This window comes from Lissotriton helveticus, chromosome 6 (assembly GCF_964261635.1).
Source record: "Lissotriton helveticus chromosome 6, aLisHel1.1, whole genome shotgun sequence".
Lineage (NCBI taxonomy): Eukaryota > Metazoa > Chordata > Amphibia > Caudata > Salamandridae > Lissotriton > Lissotriton helveticus.
Genome location: NC_136067.1, coordinates 253,596,196 through 253,614,795, shown reverse-complemented (window position 1 = coordinate 253,614,795; position 18,600 = coordinate 253,596,196). Strand labels below are relative to the sequence as shown.

Genomic DNA, 18,600 nt, shown 5'->3' with positions numbered 1-18,600 from the left:
AGAACTAATAAACATCCCTTGTCACCCCCTACCATGTCATCAAGCTCTTAACCCAAGATCCACACTACTTATATCTACCTGTGAGCAACTATCGCACACATCACCCAAACCTAACCTCAAGCGCCCCCACATCAATGTATTCAGGGAGTCAAGAATTGAACCAAATTTGGCAGCCCATAATGAGTACAGCTTCCACACAGCTATAGACGGAAGATTATTCACATATTCTAATCTACCCGGAGGTCAGAGCCCCCCCTGTTCCAGCCAAGTCACGAAGGGCACCCACACATACAAGGGTTTAGATCTACTGGGCAACAAATCCCAATAGGTTGACAATTGATCTTTACAGTATATGACCGGATTTATCCATTCCGCTATGGTAGGCGGATGCACTTTCTTCCAATGTAATGCTACCTGACGTTTCGCAAGCAGAAGCAACATGGATGTCAGCTTACTGGAAACCCTAGGAACATCCAGTACAAAGCCCAAAAGTGCCACAAGTGGTGTAGTCTGTAGTTGGGTGACAGTAATGTTTCCAATGTGTCTAAAAATTTCCGACCAAAATTGCGCAATTGGCCTGCAGAAACATGCTAGGTGGATGAACGTGGCATCATGCGCCCCACATCTCGCATCTTGTTGTAAACCCATATGATGTAGTTGTATCGGTGTTCGATAAATTCTATGCAAAAAATTAAAGTGTATAAGTCGTAACCTAAAGTTTGGCGAGAGATGTTCCAGTTGAGAACAGCAGAACAGCTACTGTTTGTCCGTAACTGTAATATCAGCTTCCCTCTCCCAGTCAACTTTTGATGTACTTGAAATGATGGGGGATGTCTCTTGCATTATACTGTAAATTCTTGTTATCAATTTCCGAGGGGACTTGCATCCGTTTCTTTACCTTCGATTCCCCTGCTGAGTTTATTGAAGTTCACTTGCTATCTATTTTGGCAGTCGTGTTATACAGGTCTCTAACCACAATCAAAATGAGTCATCATTTGAACACCTTGTCCCCTGACCTCCATTTTTAGGTCTCGCCTATCCCATTCCGCAAGGAATGGATAGGGGAGAATTTTAGTAGGCAAAATAAGTTCTCAAACCATCGGCGGATTTCAAACAGTTCACGTGAACACAAGCACACGCTTGCCATTTGCTCCCGCCCGCCTCCGAGAGCTTCACTTGAAAGGCATCCTCTCCCCGGCCCCCTGCTTCACACTTCACGGCCGCCAGGCCGTGTCTCGCATTTCTCCCCCCCCCCCGTGTCTCGCATTTCTCTCCCCCCTCCCCCCTCCCCACAGCAATGCCAAGAGCTTGTTTTGTTTTACAATCGTGGCAGGATGGCGTGCGCAGCCGGGACAATGGTGTCTTAAGCACAACCAGACCCTCCGTTTGCAGTCCTTCGGTGTCTGCAGTTGCTCTGTCATCACTGAACTGCATAGCTCTAATTAGTAATGTATCAACTCCAGTGTTACATTTTAACTGTTGTAGCGGAATGAACGGCTGAGACACCCATGGCGACATTCCTGCCCGTGGTCTGTAAGTTGCATGCATGTCACAACAGCAAGTGCTCAACCCACTGTACTGTTCCACTAGCTGTCTATTCAAGCACATCCCAAGCATGCCCTGGTCCAGGACTCGCAGGGACTGAACTCGGCAGATAAGGCTTTCCCTTCCGTCAACAAATGCCCACATTGTCAAATCACTCTTTTTTTGGCGCTGCTCGATTAAAAGAGAAACTGATTGGTTTGAGGAGCGGTGAATATTTACTGTACTTCTCTGCACTCGGACCGCCGTTTGATTTTCCTTTTCGCTTGGTGGTGGTGGTGGTGGACTTTCAAAGCTTTACTCGTGAAAGGGCCAGTGTCGTTTAATGAAAAACTATAAACAGGTCTGCTGGAATTATGCGCAGGAATGGCTCAAATTATGCAGCAGAGCACGCGCTTGCCATTTGCTCCCGCCCGCCTCCGAGAGCTTCACTTGAAAGGCATCCGCTCCCCCGCCCCCTGCTTGACACTTCACGGCCGCCAGGCCATGTCTCGCATTTCTCCTCCCCCCCCACCACCCTCCCCACAGCAATGCCAAGAGCTTGTTTTGTTTTACAACCGTGGCAGGATGGCGTGCGCAGCTGGGACAATGGTGTCTTATTAAGCACAACCAGACCCTCCGTTTGCAGTCCTTCGGTGTCCGCAGTTGCTCTGTCATCACTGAACTGCATAGCTCTAATTAGTAATGTATCAACTCCAGTGTTAAATTTTAACTGTTGTAGCGGAGTAAACGGCTGAGACACCCATGGCGACATTCCTGCCCGTGGTCTGCAAGTTGCATGCATGTCACAACAGCAAGTGCTCAACCCACTGTACTGTTCCACTAGCTGTCTATGCAAGCACATCCCAAGCATGCCCTGGTCCAGGACTCGCAGGGACTGAACTCTGCAGATAAGGCTTTACCTTCCGTCAACAAATGCCCACATTGTCAAATCACTCTTTTTTTTGGCGCTGCTCGATAAAAGAGAAACTGATTGGTTTGAGGAGTGGTTAATATTTACTGTACTTCTCTGCACTCAGACCGATTGTATTTCCCAGATACCCCCCCGCCCCCCACACACACCCACACCCCACTTTCGCTGTCGTGGCTTGGCTTGTTTCACTACCCACTTCTCCTCTCTGACCATGCCAACCTCCTTCCGCCCCCGCAGCCTCTTGTACTTTTCTCCTCACTCCTACACTCTCTTTTCTTAAACCCTCCCTGTTCAGCTTTCGTCTCTCTTTCTTCCCTTCCCTCCTTCCTCTGCGCAGCCTCCCTTCGCACCCCCTCCTGAGTCAGGCAGGATGAGCAGAAAGCGCTGTAATGTACTTTCATGGCCGCTTTTTTTTGTTTTACAATCGTGGCAGGGTGGCGTGCGCAGCCGGGATAATGGTGTCTTATTAAGCACAACCAGACCCTCCGTTTGCAGTCCTTCGGTGTCCGCAGTTGCTCTGTCATCACTGAACTGCATAGCTCTAATTAGTAATGTATCAACTCCAGTGTTAAATTTTAACTGTTGTAGCGGAATGAACGGCTGAGACCCCCATGGCGACATTCCTGCCCGTGGTCTGCAAGTTGCATGCATGTCACAACAGCAAGTGCTCAACCCACTGTACTGTTCCACTAGCTGTCTATTCAAGCACATCCCAATCATGCCCTGGTCCAGGACTCGCAGGAACTGAACTCGGCAGATCATGCTTTCCCTTCCGTCTTCAAATGCCCACATTGTCAAATCACTCTTTTTTTGGTGCTGCTCGATAAAAGAGAAACTGATTCGTTTGAGGAGCGGTGAATATTTACTGTACTTCTCTGCACTCGGACCGCCGTTTGCTTTTCCTTTTCGCTTGGTGGTGGTGGTGGACTTTCAAAACTTTACTCGTGAAAGGGCCAGTGTCGTTTACTGAAAAACTATAAGCAGGTCTGCTGGAATTATGCGCAGGGATGGCTCAAATTATGCAGCAGAGTTGACTAAATAATGTTGTGAGAAAAAGTAAATCACGTGCTGTAATTACCACCCGATTCGTTGATGTTAAAGGTAAGTTACAGCTTATCTTCTGCAATCACCCTTTTCTCGCAGCTCCGCTGATGTATAGACTTCTTCACAGGTTCCAGCAGCAGTTACCATCAAATTAAGACGCAAACCTTCACATTAAACAGAGCATGCCGGACACATCTCGCTTCAGACATGCTTACCATCATCACATTTGCAAATCAATGCTATTTTTAAACTTGTAAAGACCCGCAATATAGGTATTTTGTAAGGACTGGTCGACTGCATGCATTTGTGTTTGCTGCAGACATTGTTCGTTGTAATATCGGAGAAATTAACCTTAAAATCCGGCTCAACTGGTAATAGAACAGGCCCACAAAGTGCTTAAACTAGCTCCCGACTGATCTGTCTGACCAGTCTATCGGGCACTGCCTGATTGCACACACTCTCTCTCTCACACACACACACACACACACACACACACACACACACACACACACACACACACACACTCTCTCTCTCTCTCTTTCTCTCTCTCTCTCTCTCTCTCACTCTCTCACTCTCACTCTCACTCTCACTCTCACTCTCACTCTCACTCTCTCTCTCACACACACACACACTCTTTCTCACACTCTCTCTCACACACTCATACTCTCTCACACACACACACTCTCTCTCTCACACACACACTCTCTCTCACACACAGTACAGCCTTCAACCGCTACCACTCTACCACTCTCTCCATCAACACTCTACCACTCTATGCGCCACCACTCTATGCGCCACAACCCTATCCACCACTCTAGCGCCCACACTCTAGCGCCCACACTCTCACACTCTAGCACCACCACTCTACCCGCCCACCACTTTACCCTCCAACTCCACCCTCAAAATCCACCATCCAAGCACTACTACACACTCCAAATACACCCTCCGACTACAATCTCTAACTCCACCATCCAACTCCACCATCCAACTCCACCTTCCAAATCCACCCTCCAAATCCACCCGCAAACTACAACTACGGACTCCAACTCCACCCTCCAACTCCACCCTCCAAATCCAACTCCACCCTCCAAATCCAACTCCACCCTCCAAATCCAACTCCACCCTCCAAATCCAACTCCACCCTCCAACACCACAGCACCACTCAACACCACAGCACCACTCAATGCCACAGCACCACTCAATGCCACAGCACCACTCAATGCACAGCATCCCTCAGCACCACTCGATGCCACATCACCACTCAGCGCACAGCATCAATCAGCACCACTCAATGCCACATCACCACTCAGCGCACAGCATCCCTCAGCACCACTCGATGCCACATCACCACTCAGCGCACAGCATCCCTCAGCACCACTCGATGCCACATCACCACTCAGCGCACAGCATCCCTCAGCACCACTCAGTGCCACAGAACAACTCAGCGCCACAGAATTACTCAGCGCCACAGAATTACTCAGCACCACTGAATGCCACAGCACCCCACAATGCCACAGCACCCCTCAATGCCACAGCACCCCTCAATGCCACAGCACCCCTCAATGCCACAGCACCCCTCAATGCCACAGCATCACTCAACGCCACAGCATCACTCAACGCCACTGAAGGCCACAGCACCACTGAAGGCCACAGCATCACTCGGCACCACTGAACGCCACATCATCACTATGTGCAACCATTCAACAACAACTGGTTCTAATATGTTCTCTTAATGTTTCACGATTTATTACAAATGTCACAAAAAAGATGTTAATATTTCACTTCTGTTCTTGGATTTTCATCACAATAAAATACACTGAACATAATCTTCCCAAAAGTTTAAGCTATTGCCATTATAAATTACAATAACTTTTACTTAAGTATTAATTATAAAAAAAAACTAAAAGCCATTGTTATTTGTAATATTAATACATCTAAGTCATGTAAATACAACACATATTGCATTAGAAATGCTATAGGTGTCACGTTTGTGAAAGTTAAAACTATTGGTATTGTAAATGGCAAAGCTATTAATTTCGCTAATTTCAAAACCAACACATAAATAAAATATTTGTCATTTACAATACCAATACCTCAAACTTTCCTAATGCGAGACCTATTGCATTGCAAATGCTTGTTTGAACTTCCTGCACTGTCATTTATTTCAGGCTGCGGTTGTAGTCTGGATGCAACAAAAGTGTTTCAGTTCTCCCTTTTCTTTTCTGTTTTTCATTGTCTAACTTGGGGAGGGTTATTATTATGCGAGTTATTGTACAACCTTTGAATATTGACATTTAATGTTTTGTGCATTTGTTTTCCAAGTATCAATACTTCTTTCTTTGCTATGTTATATGCTTTGTCTGGGCAGTAGTCAACACATCCAGGCTTTTTGCCACACCTTTGGCATGCTCTTGCTTCCAGCCTTTCCAGTTACTGTTGTCAGTAGGCTTGTGATTATTTTTTAGGTCTCGCAAGCGAGAACTATTGTCATCGTGATGGCTGCCAAGCGACCACAGACCGGGCCACGAGCAGATTGTGGCTTGTGAACGCGCACGTCCAGCAACGTGCACATCTCCTGTCCCGAGGCAAAAGCATGCAGTTTCACTTTCGCGTACACGTAAACAACACAGCATTCAACATGCAAGTCTTTAAATATTTTAAATGTAGATATATCCCACTTACCAGCAATTGTGGTGACTTTGCGCTGGTCTCTTGTCTTCATCGGCATACTCCGTCTGGATCACAGGAGCCCCCTCAAGTTTGCATCGCCGCCACTGTGCACGAGCCGCAGATCCAGCAACAGCGCACGCGCAAGCAGCCCTCGCGCTCCTATCCCCCCCTGTTTCCTCCCCGGCCCGGATGTGGAGCACAGGTGTCGCGATGCTTGTTCTAATGTACGGCCCTGCTCGTCACTGCTTATTACCGTTGTCGTCATCCAGGGGAAAAAGCCATTTACGGTAAAGAGATTTTTCCTGATATAAGGGGGTTGTTTGCAGAAGGGGGCCTTGAGAGGCGGGGAGCCTCTTCTCCGACCTCCTGCCTTGGATCGGGGTTCGCGCTCAAGATCTGGTTTCTTATTTGGGTATTTAATGCTCAAGTGAAACCTCTGAAGAACCGAGGCAAACGCTGCTTTTACTTAAGGTCGGCACGTTCCAGTGCAGCTCCGACAGGGTTCCCTCCGAGGCTTTGTCCCCGTCTGCCACCGCCTCCCACTGCACCAGTTTAATGGTTTGTAGCGCGCGGTGCGCACTGCAGCGTGCGCCAAGGGGCACAGAGGCTGTCTCGCCGAATTATGAGAAGAGTTCAATTACACAGCTGATCATTACACACAAAAATAACAGATTAGTTTTCCGGTTGTGTTTTTAATTTGTCTGCAGCATCCTGCGGGCAACAGTGACGTAGATCTAATGTGAGAAAATTGTGAGATTTTTGTTTGCACTCCATGCACTTCCGTGTCTGCCTGGACCTTTCTTTGCCTGTTCCCGTCTAATTCATGTTCACCCACTTATATATGTAAATAGATTTACACATCCACTGTGACTGTGTGCCCCGGGCATGTCCGTTCAGGCTCTTGAGTCTGCATACACGTGTATTCTCTAGGCCAATGTTTTTAATGTACAATTTAGAACTTGAATTCCCGTTTTTGTGAGGTAAACCGGATAAATAGCAGAGCGCTAATCAAACATGTGTACTGGATTAGCAAATCACTCGTGGACCTGGGAAACATCGTGATATTTCTGTATACCCGCAGCCCCCTCAGCCAGCAAAGTAGCCGCTGCTACTGACAGTACTGACCATCCCTGATGCCCCACTCACAGACAGCCTAACTCCGGCCCTCCCACCACCATCAACGTCATCGCTCCTCTCACAGTGACAATTACACGCTCAATCCACCTCGCCCAGCGGTCCAGTCACCGAGGCAGGACACTCTGACCCTTATGAATATGGCTCGTGCACTTCGCCCTTTGCACTCTTTATTACACTTGCTTGCAGGGTCCTACTGTAGAGCAATTTGTATCTGTTAATCACATCGTTACGGATCGCTAAAAAAAGATATACACCATCCAACAAAAATCCATTCAACAAATGTAGACATCAGAAACAGATAGGTAAACCCGATTTCGAAACCTTAACGTACAGTGAGTGACGTGTGTGTGTGTGTGTGTGTGTGTGTGTGTGTGTATGTAAAATAAAGCCCACATTCACTCCGAATGACATCTTGGGATGGAATATCACTTCCTAAATGTACCCCCGCATAATGGTAGTCATTTTATCGACCTCAGAAGTATGAAAGGCTGAATGGTATTGGCTGGAATCGAACCCCTGGGTCAAACACATATTCCCTACAGTGGATATATTAGTCTACAGAGCTTAGACGTGATTTATTTCCTTTTAAACATATTTACAAACGTGAGTGTGTTTTATTATGAGATCATAAACCTGTCACGTCATGATATAGGTAGCTGCGAAACAGCGCGCGAACCTAAGTATCTGGATAGTAGCCCGGCCTTGTGACGTTGCAGAAACACAGAGTAATGGAGCTGGAGATTCACAAAGAAGAAGACGGTGCATAGTGTCTCATGCGGAGACGGGAGGCCCAGCGGAGAGAGTATATGGGGGGGGGGCCTCCATTAGCACACGTGCACGCACACACGCAAGTAATCATGCCTGAAGTACTTCTGCAAAGAAGCCATCACATGACCAGAGAAACCGAGCACATGCTGTCTTCCCTTCATAGCCAATCCGCGATAATTGCAATTAACTGGAAGTCTTGCAGTCAAAGCAAACATTGTTATGGAGATAATTCCAGCCGATTGCTAATGAGCACTTCACACAACTGGACTCCTTTTCCTGCTATTACTCCGGTAGCTTATCTACTATAAGGCCCTCCATTCTCCATCAATGCCCCCAGTAATTAAAATAGACACGCCATGATGACAAGCTAAAAAGTGAATCCGTGAAGTCTTGCAGCCTTTCTATCAGCTATTCCTTGTCCTCAGAGCCTCCGCCTGCTGCCAGACCTCTATGGTCCTACCACATACCATCAGCACTACCAGGAGTTTAATCCCCATAGCCCCCCAGTATTCTCTGATCCCCACACACATCACGAGCAAAAGAGGTTGCGATGCCATACCAAAGGTATATTATGCGCTAAGCAAGTGTAAATTGTATAAATGTGCATATATATATATATATATTTAAAAAAAAAATCATAATATGATTTACTGTGATATAATCTGCAAGACGCCAGTGCCTAAGGTAGAATGATTTTGGTATTTAGAAAGTCTTTTCACCATGTTTTCTACCTGTCAGGTGACACCTTAGCACATGACTGGTTTAGTGATGTTTTAAAATATGGTTTGGTTCCAAAGCACTGACGTTGAGTGAGCAAGGCGACTGAGTTCGCCAAAACGTGTCTTATCTTTCAGCACATGCAGTTCACCATATATTTGCCTGCAAGGGTTACTGGTAAAAGGATTTTTTTGCAATCCCGTTTCATTACTATGTGCCTGCTCTCTCTTTGTTCTTCCGTGACCCACCTGCTTCAGGTGTTTCCTTTTATTTGTATTCCCATTTCATTCAGTATGGGCCTGCTCTCTCTCTCTCTCTCATTTTCCGTGGGACATCTGCATAAGGTGTTTCTTTTTATCTGTATTCCTGTTTTATTCGATATGTGCCTGTTTTCTCTTTGATTGTCCGTGGCTCACCTGCTTCAGGTGTTTCCTTTTATTTGTATTCGTGTTTCTTTTTATATGTGCCTGCTCCTTCTCTTTCATCTTCCGTGGCCCACCTGGTTCAGCTGTTTCCTCTTATTTGTATTCCTGTTTCATTCCCTATGTGCCTGTTTTCTCTCTTTGTTCTTCTATGGCCTCCTGGCTTCAAGTGTTTCCTTTTATTTGTATTCCTGATTTATTCGGTATGTACATGCTCGCTCTCTTTGATCTTTCATGGCCACGTGCTTCAGGTGTTTACTTTTATTTTTATTCCTGTTTCATTTTATATGTGCCTGCTCTCTCTTTTTGATATTCCGTGGCCCACCTGCTTCAGGTGTTTCATTTTATTTGTATTCCCGTTCGGTTCCGTATGTGCCTGTTTTCTCTCTTTGATCTTCCATTGACTTCTAGCTTCAAGCGTTTCCTTTTATTTGTGTTCCTCTTTCATTCGGTTTACCCCCTCTCACCCTCACAGCCCCTCACCCTCACACACACCCTCACCCACCCTCTCACCCACCCTCACACACCCTCTCACCCTCACACACCCTCACCCTCACACACCCTCACACATCTCTCACCCTCACACCCCCCTCACCCTCCCACCCCCTCACCCTCCCTCACCCTCACACCCCCTCACCCTCACACCCCCTCACCCTCGCATACCCTCACCCACACACCCCCTCACACCCCCTCACCCTCACACCCCCTCACCCTCACCCACCCTCACTCACACTCTCACCCTCACACACAACCCCACCCTCACCCCCTCTCACCCTCACACCCCCTCTCACCCTCACACACACCCTCACACACCCTCTCACCCTCACTTACCCTCTCACCCTCACACACCCTCACCCTCTCACCCCCACACACCCTCTCACCCCCTCTCACCCTCACACACCCTCTCACCCCCTCACCCTCGCACCCACTCATCCTCACCCTCATACCTCCTCACCCTCATACCCCCTCACCCTCACACCCCCTCACTCTCACACCCCTCACCCTCACACACCCCAGACACTCCCTCACACACCCTCACCCCCTCACCCCCTCACGCTCACAACCCTCACTCACCCTCACACCCTACACACCCTCACGCCCCCTCACCCTCACACCACCCTCACACCACCTCATCCTCACACCCCATCTCACCCTCACACCCCCTCACACCTCCTCACCCTCACGCACACCCTCACCCTCACTCACCCTCTCACCCGCGCTCACCCACCCTCTCACCCTCACCCACCCTCCCTCACACACCTTCTCACCCACCCCTTCACCCTCACACACCCCCTCACCCTCCCTCACCCCCACCTCTTCACCCTCACAACCCCCTCATCCTCACACACCCCTCATCCTCTCACCCACCCTCTCACCACCCCGGACCCCCACACCCCCTCACACACCCTCTCACCCTCACACACACACCCACCCACCCTCCCTCTCCCGCACACACCTTCGCCCTCATCCTCCCTCTCCCTCACACCCCCTCACCCTTACATGCCCTCACTCACACACCCGCACCCCCACACACCCCTCACTCACCCTCACTCACACCCTCACCCACCCCCACACACACCATCACCACTCTACCGCCCTCACTCAACCACCCTCACTCTACCGCCCTCACTCTACCGCCCTCACTCTACTGCCCTCACTCTACCGCCCTCACTCTACCGCCCTCACTCTACCGCCCTCACTCTACCGCCCTCACTCTACCGCCCTCACTCTACCGCCCTCACTCTCTACCGCCCTCACTCTCTACCGCCCTCACTCTCTACCGCCCTCACTCTCTACCGCCCTCACTCTCTACCGCCCTCACTCTCTATCGCCCTCACCCACTCTACCGCCCTCACCCACTCTACCGCCCTCACCCACTCTACCGCCCTCACCCACTCTACCGCCCTCACTCACTCTACCGCCCTCACTCACTCTACCGCCCTCACTCACTCTACCGCCCTCACTCACTCTACCGCCCTCACCCACTCTACCGCCCTACCTCTATCTTATCTATCGCCTTCACTCTATCGCCCTCACTCTATCGCCCCACGTCCTTCTTTATATCCATGTTCTCTTCACCTGTGCTGATCTGCTGCTCTCTTCCACCCCGCCTCCTTCTTTAACTCTGTTCTTTTCTCCTGTGCTGATCTGCTGCTCTCTTCCACCCGCCTCCTTCTTTAACTCCCTGTTCTCTTCTCCTGTGCTGATCTGCTGCTCTCTTCCACCCAACCTCCTTCTTTAACTCCCTGTTCTCTTCTCCTGTACTGATCTGCTGTTCTCTACCACCCGCCTCCTCCTTTAACTCCCTGTTCTCTTCTGCTGTGCTGATCTGCAGCTCTCTTCCACATACATCCTTCTGTAGCCACACACACACACACAACCACACACACAAACATCACCCCACACACAAACATCACCCCACACACAAACATCACCCCACACACAAACATCACCCCACACACAAACATCACCCCACACACAAACATCACCCCACACACGCTCAGCCACACGCTCAGCCACACACCACACACAAACACAACCACACACACACACACAACCATACACACAACCACACACACACACAACCACATACAGCTATCTATCTATCGCCCTCACGCTATCTATCTATCGCCCTCACGCTATCTATCTATCGCCCTCACGCTATCTATCTATCGCCCTCACGCTATCTATCTATCGCCCTCACGCTATCTATCTATCGCCCTCACGCTATCTATCTATCGCCCTCACGCTATCTATCTATCGCCCTCACGCTATCTATCTATCGCCCTCACTCTATCTATCTATCGCCCTCACTCTATCTATCTATCGCCCTCACTCTATCTATCTTTCGCCCTCACTCTATCTATCTTTCGCCCTCCCTCTAGCTGCCCCAGACCATCAGACAGGCCAGTTCATGGACCTGTTTCAGAAAGAATCTGAAAACCTGGTTGTTTCCTAAGATGGAAAACTAGTTCTTTCACTGCCTATTACGGGCTGGTAATGTGCGGACCATCACCATTTCTAAAAGCGCCAGGATACCCGTAGGATGACAGTTTTTGCGCTATATAAGTGATTTTTACATTACATTACATCTATCGCCCTCCCTCTAGCTATCTTTCGCCCTCCCTCTAGCTATCTATCGCCCTCACTCTATCTATCGCACCACCACAGCATCACTCAGGAGTACCACAGCATCACTCAGGGGCACCACAACATCACTATGCGCTACCACAGCATCACTGAACGCCACAGCATCACTCGTCGCCACCACAACATCACTCAGTGCCACCACAGTATCAATCTGTGCAACCATTCAACAATAACTGGTTCAAATATTTTCTCTCAATGTTTCAAGCTTTATTACAAATGTCATAAAAAGATGTTAATATTTCACTTCTGTTCTTGGATTTTCATCACAATAAAATACACTGAACATAATCTTCACAAAAGTTATTTACAAAAGTTTAAGCTATTGCCATTATAAATTACAATAACTTTTATTTAAGTATTAATTATTTAAAAAAATTAAAAGCCTTTGTTATTTGTAATATCAATACATCTAAGTCACGTAAATACGAAACATGTTGCATTACAAATGCTATAGGTGTCACATTTGCAAAAGATAAAAGTATTGGCATTGTAAATGGCAAAGCTATTAATTTCGCTATTTTCAAAACCAACACATTAATAAAAATGTTGTCATTTACAAGACCAATAGCTCAAACTTTCCTAATGCGAGACCTATTGCATTGCAAATGCTTGTTTTTCCTAGCCTCTGATGCCGGGCTGCTTTTTAATCCATTAGGAAACAAACAGGCAGAAGGGATGGTAGATCAGAGGTACAACTCGGGGAAGCCTAGCAAAGAAATTATTGAGCCAGATGGTTTGAAATTGTTCAGTTCTGGCACCCCAACATCATGTTACATACTTCGTACATACCGTCTTGCATTTTATACAACACTGCGTCTTTGTGGCAAGACTAATTGTTTTTGTTGGAACACATTTTGTTCCTTTCTGATTATTTATAGTTTGTAGGCTGCAATGCCTCCCTTTCATTTCACCATAGCTATGAGTAGGATTCCACAATTATGAGTAGGTGTTCTGGTTGAGACTTTCACTGTTCACGGTTTAAATCCACCTTGAATGTCTCTAGAAGTCTGGTTCTACCAAGAACTGGTTGAGACTTTCACTGTTCACAGTATATTTAACCTTGAGTAATTGATAGCACCTCCAGAAAGTACATCCAGTAACTGAGCAGGTTTAAATCCACCTTGAATGTCTCTAGAAGTCTGGTTCTACCAAGAACTTCAGTAGAAAAGTAACATTATTGGTAGTCAGTGTGATTTGTGCTCCCTTCTGTTTTATCAAAGGAGATCTAATCTGTCACTTGCATGCTGTTTCCCCATTCATCCACCCCACCGTATAAACATGTAGCATTGAATACATTTAATCAAAGTGTTAATTGTATGTATTTTTTTTATAGGTGATGGAGAACAGTTCAAGGTGAAGAAGCCAGCTGTCAGTGAAGTGCTTTTCAATGCCAAGAAGAAAGTCGCCCCAGTCTCTCCAGAGATGCACAATGAAAGAACCAAAGGTACGGACATCGTGTTTCAACGTCTGAACTTTTTTAAGGAATTTCATCCACCATTGCACTTCCAGTTGGCTAGTTTGTCGGGGTGGCCACAACATTGGATTGCACCTGTCATACTCATTACCTTGTAATTCATCCCTGTACTTAGATTTTTAGTGGCCTGTGTTTTTCTGAAAACCAGACTCAACTTGTGCTTTTGGGAGGGGAAGTGAGGGAGGTGGCTATGGGATGGGGTGGATGTAGACTATTGCATTATTATTTAATTTTGTACATTGGTTTAAAACGATAAAACAATTTAGTTCATAGTTATAACTTTCCCAATTTAATTTAGAAAACACAACCTACTTAGTATATTTTGTTATTGCTGAAATACTTGTTCATTCCCCTTTGTTTTCTTCTGTGGAAATTTGCAGGTTGCCTGTTTTCCACATTAGATTTAGTGCACGTTTGAAGAAGGTTGATTACATCTAACTTGATAAGATTTTAAAAGCGCTTTTCAATGACTAAATATCACTTTGCAAATAGTACTCCTTAAACATCCGTGTGTACACACATATGTAACTATTACATTTTATTGTTGCTCAGTGATGAGGAATAATTATGTTACTATTGTGGTGTTTTGTTTCTCTAAACAACCATATGTTTCATCTATGCGTATTTTCAGCACAGTGACCATCCGAAGACTTGAATGACCCATTTAAGAGCTGTCAATATGTTTCAAATGAGGTGTGAGCACCTAATTTTGTCCTTTCTTTTTGTATTCTGTAGCCCTGCATTCATTATTTTTGTATATATATATTTTATTCAAGGTAATTAAGACAGCATATCATGACATTTAAATAAATCGTAAAGCAAACCTAGAGCCTGTGCTTAATTGGATAGAAACCAGTATGCAATGGGTATACATCATAATACCAGTGCTAGCTTGTGGTGGTGTAAGATTCATTTTCTCATATGAGTTTACAGTAACCATGTGTGCTGCATTTGCGAAGAGTTCATCATCTAGCTCCGACTTATTTGTGCCAGACTCAACTACTCCTTGAGCTAGAGCACACACTACGCTTAGTAAACCTGTGTAGAACGGTATTGAGTTACACTGATGTACAGCAGGCACGTGCGGGAAATATATGCTGTCTGAGTTCTGTGGTAAGAGCCTACTTCTAAAACAATTTTCTTTCTAAGATGTAAAGATGAGAGAGGATGGTAAATTAATAGCCTGGCTCGATAATAAAGAATGGGCAAGCAGACTGGGACCTGAACTCCGTGATGGAGGAGATACTCCTCTTATGGACCCGCAAGACATTGCGGACAAGTTTCCCGACCACTTCAGTGCTGTTTACTCTGCCATCTCCCCCTAATGGTAGACGACTCCTGTGAAATATTGACAGATATTAGACTTCCCAAGCTCTCGCCGGAGGAACTTAACTTTCTGGAGAGCGCAATATCAAATGACGAGATAGCGAAGGCGGTTCGAACATTAAACTCTGGAAAAGCCTCTGGACCTAATGGTCTTCCCATCGAGCTATATAAACTTAGACCCGAAAAACTGGCTCCACATCTTAAGTCCATGTTTGAAGAATCCAGGGAAAAGGGAACACTCCCTAGAGATCAGAGGATCGCCATTATAGGAAACCTAAAACTGATTGTGCATCGTACAGACCAATATCTCTCTTGAATGCCGAACCTAAAATTTTGGCCAAGCTCTTGGCCAATGGACTGATCATGGTAATTAGTAACCTAGTCCACCCAGACCAATCCGGCTTCATGCCACACCATAACACAGCTTTAAATCTGCGCAGAGTCCATGGGGTACTGGGTAGAGTTGCCACGAACCAAGAGCCAGCCATAATGGTTTCCCTGGATGCGACCATGGCTTTTGACACTATTGAATGGCCCTATCTCTGGTCAGTGTTGGCAAAAATGGGGTTTTGCCTAACATATATTTAATGGGTACAGCTCTTATACAATGAGCCTTTGGCACAGGTAGTGGTGAATAATAATCTGCCACATTCACATTCAGCTGTGGGACACGCGAGGGGTGTCCACTGTCCCCTCTCCTGTTTGCCTTAGCTCTGGAGCCACTGGCGGCATGGGTGCGCAGGTACCCAGTTATAAGGGGGCTACGCTGGTCCCCGGAGTGGGAAGACTGCATCTCACTCTATGCGGACGACATCCTACTTTATCTGGCCTCCCCAAGAAAGTCCTTGCTGGCAGTCTTCGATATCCTAGCGATTTTAGGTAAATATTTTGGTTACTCAGTTAACTGGAGCAAGTCCCTGTTGATCGTCCTTATGGGTGACCCACCTACACCACCGAAGGGCTGCCCTATACAAATTAACACAGTGGCCTTTAAATACTTAGGCATTTTTCTCTCCTTAGACCCATCACTCCGCTATACTCGTAATTTACTCCCGCCCCGACCAGCATCAAGAAGGATATATACTGCTGGAAGTGTCTTCCTCTCTCGTTATTGGGTAAAGCAGCCCTTTTTAGGTCTCGCCTGTCGATGCGCATGCGCATCAAGCTTGCGAGCCTATTGCGGCTTAAACAACCTTTAACTAACAAGCAAGGAATCGTGGCGATTCCTTGCAGTGCCCGTGACTTTTAAGCTCAATGCGCATGTGCATTGAGCTTAAAAGCGCGTGCACATCAGTTCCCTCAGCCGCAATCGCCGTCTGTTCCCTCAGCCGCATTCCTCCGACACCTTTTGAAGTGAAGCTTAGCTTCACTTCAAAGGCCCCGGCTTCTTCACACCCTCATGCCGCTCTCCCCGCTCCGCCCCCTCCCCTGCCCGTCTCAGGCCCCTGCTGCTTCACACCCTCATGCCGCTCTCCCCGCTCCGCCCCCTCCCCTGCCCGCCGTGTCCACTTCACTTTGACGGCCGCAGGCCGTCTCTCGTGTTTCTGCTTGTCTCAGCCTGTGTACATTCTTATCTCTGGCTTGTTTGTTGTGACTTTAAATCAATGAAGGAGTTTTTATACATTCATTCTCGGAAGCTGTACCTATGTTTATCTGACTCCTACGCGCTCCGTTGTTTTCCAGCACTTCTCAAATGCAAGTAGGCACTCTGCTTTAGGGTACTGCATGCCAGTTTTCCGTTTGAACCATTGGACTCTTAGTGCCCGCGGACAAAACGTTTACCTTCGCTGTCTGGCCTGCGGCCGTAGTACCTTCATTTGATTATGTAACCCGAGTGAGTGGCTACACCAGTGAGCATGGACTCAAGCGCCCGTCCGCTTACTTGTTTATTTATTGCTTATTTCTGTAACTTTGCAGTCTGTGCTCTTTTAGAAGCGAACGAGTTTCGGGTAAACACTTTTCTATCCCGACACAGTAGCAACAGATCGTAAGTTTTCAGGTTCAGCTACAGTCAAGTATTCCGGTGTAAATACATGGGCAGTTGTATGGAACCTGTTGTCAATCAGATTTTTTTTTAACGCGTTTTGACTCTGGTGCATTGCAGTGCATTGTATTCCTACCGTGAGTAACCTGCCAAGAAGCATTCCTGTTTTTGACGCCTCGATACAGAAACATTCTTCAGTGATCTGCAAAGAAGGCTGTCGCACTCGTTCCCTTTTCCATCGAGCACTGATCAGTCAGAACGTGCATTCTTCTACCTATAGAAGCGGCCCAAAGGGGAAAACACCGTCGCACTAATCCGAGGGCGTCCAAGTTTAAGGCCTTGACAGAAGCAGTGTGTGTCTACTCTGTCGCATATAGGCGTACATGCTGTCAGTCACGTTGCCAGCTTTTGAAGGCGTGTCCATTTCAGTTTTCGAGGGCTTCAGACTTCTGATTTTTCAGCAGTGGAGGTCAGAGACATGACTTTGCTTATTGTATTGCATATTTCTGATATATATTTATACAGTGCGTATCAGTGAAAGGATCTAATGCTTTACTGCGCATTTGAGCTGTGGCAAACCAGTGTAATTAAAAATTCCATTGAGCTGTAATGATACTTATAAAAAAAAAAACACTTTTGCTGCTTTAACTCTGAAACTATGATTCCGAGCTACATACATGCCTCTTTGGATGGGATGTTGGTCAGTGTACACCGTTGTGCCCTTTTCATATTTTAGTTGATTAGTTGTAATGTTATTAAAGCTGTATATTTGTTCCCTAATTTCTCCCATTCCATGTAAATGAAAGAATGTAACTTCTTGTTCTGTTTTCTTTTGGCCTAGTGACCTTTATCTTTGAATTTTGGACTTGCACCTGTCGTCAAAGAGTGATGATGGTTCTATTTAAAATATTTACTCGTCCTCCGAATAGAGATACTATAGATTTTAAAAGCCCCCTTTGACTATGTGATTTGCACAACATCATCCTCAACCCCTCACCCTCACTCACCCTCAACCCCTCACCCTCACTCACCCTCACTCACCCTCACTCACCCTCACTCACCCTCACTCACCCTCACTCACCCTCACCCTCACTCACCCTCACTCACCCTCACTCACCCTCACCCACACTCACCCTCACCCACACTCACCCTCAACGCCTCACCCTCACTCACCCTCAACCCCTCAACCCTCACCCTCACTCACCCTCAACCCCTCACCCCCTCACCCTCACCCACCCTCAACCCTTCACCCTCAACCCCTCACTCACCCTCACTCTCACTCACCCTCAACCCCTCAGCCTCACCCTCACCCACCCTCAACCCCTCACCCTCACTCACCCTCACCCTCACTCACCCTCACTCACCCTCACTCACCCTCACTCACCCTCACTCACCCTCACTCACCCTCACTCACCCTCACTCACCCTCACTCACCCTCACTCACCCTCACCCT

At 47.1% G+C, this 18,600-nt stretch overlaps 1 protein-coding gene across 2 annotated transcripts in view; it reads left to right on the top strand.

Annotated features, from left to right (window-relative positions):
• Nucleotides 1-18,600, top strand: part of GCFC2 (GC-rich sequence DNA-binding factor 2) — a 326,773-nt gene that overhangs the window by 41,571 nt on the left and 266,602 nt on the right. For both annotated transcript variants that reach the window (XR_013596099.1, XM_078647698.1), the window contains exon 2: nucleotides 13,697-13,807. Coding sequence is in view for 1 of the 2 variants with exons in the window: in XM_078647698.1 (XP_078503824.1) it covers nucleotides 13,697-13,807 (111 nt within the window). In the remaining variant the exon portion in view is untranslated. The remainder of the gene's footprint in view (nucleotides 1-13,696; nucleotides 13,808-18,600) is intronic.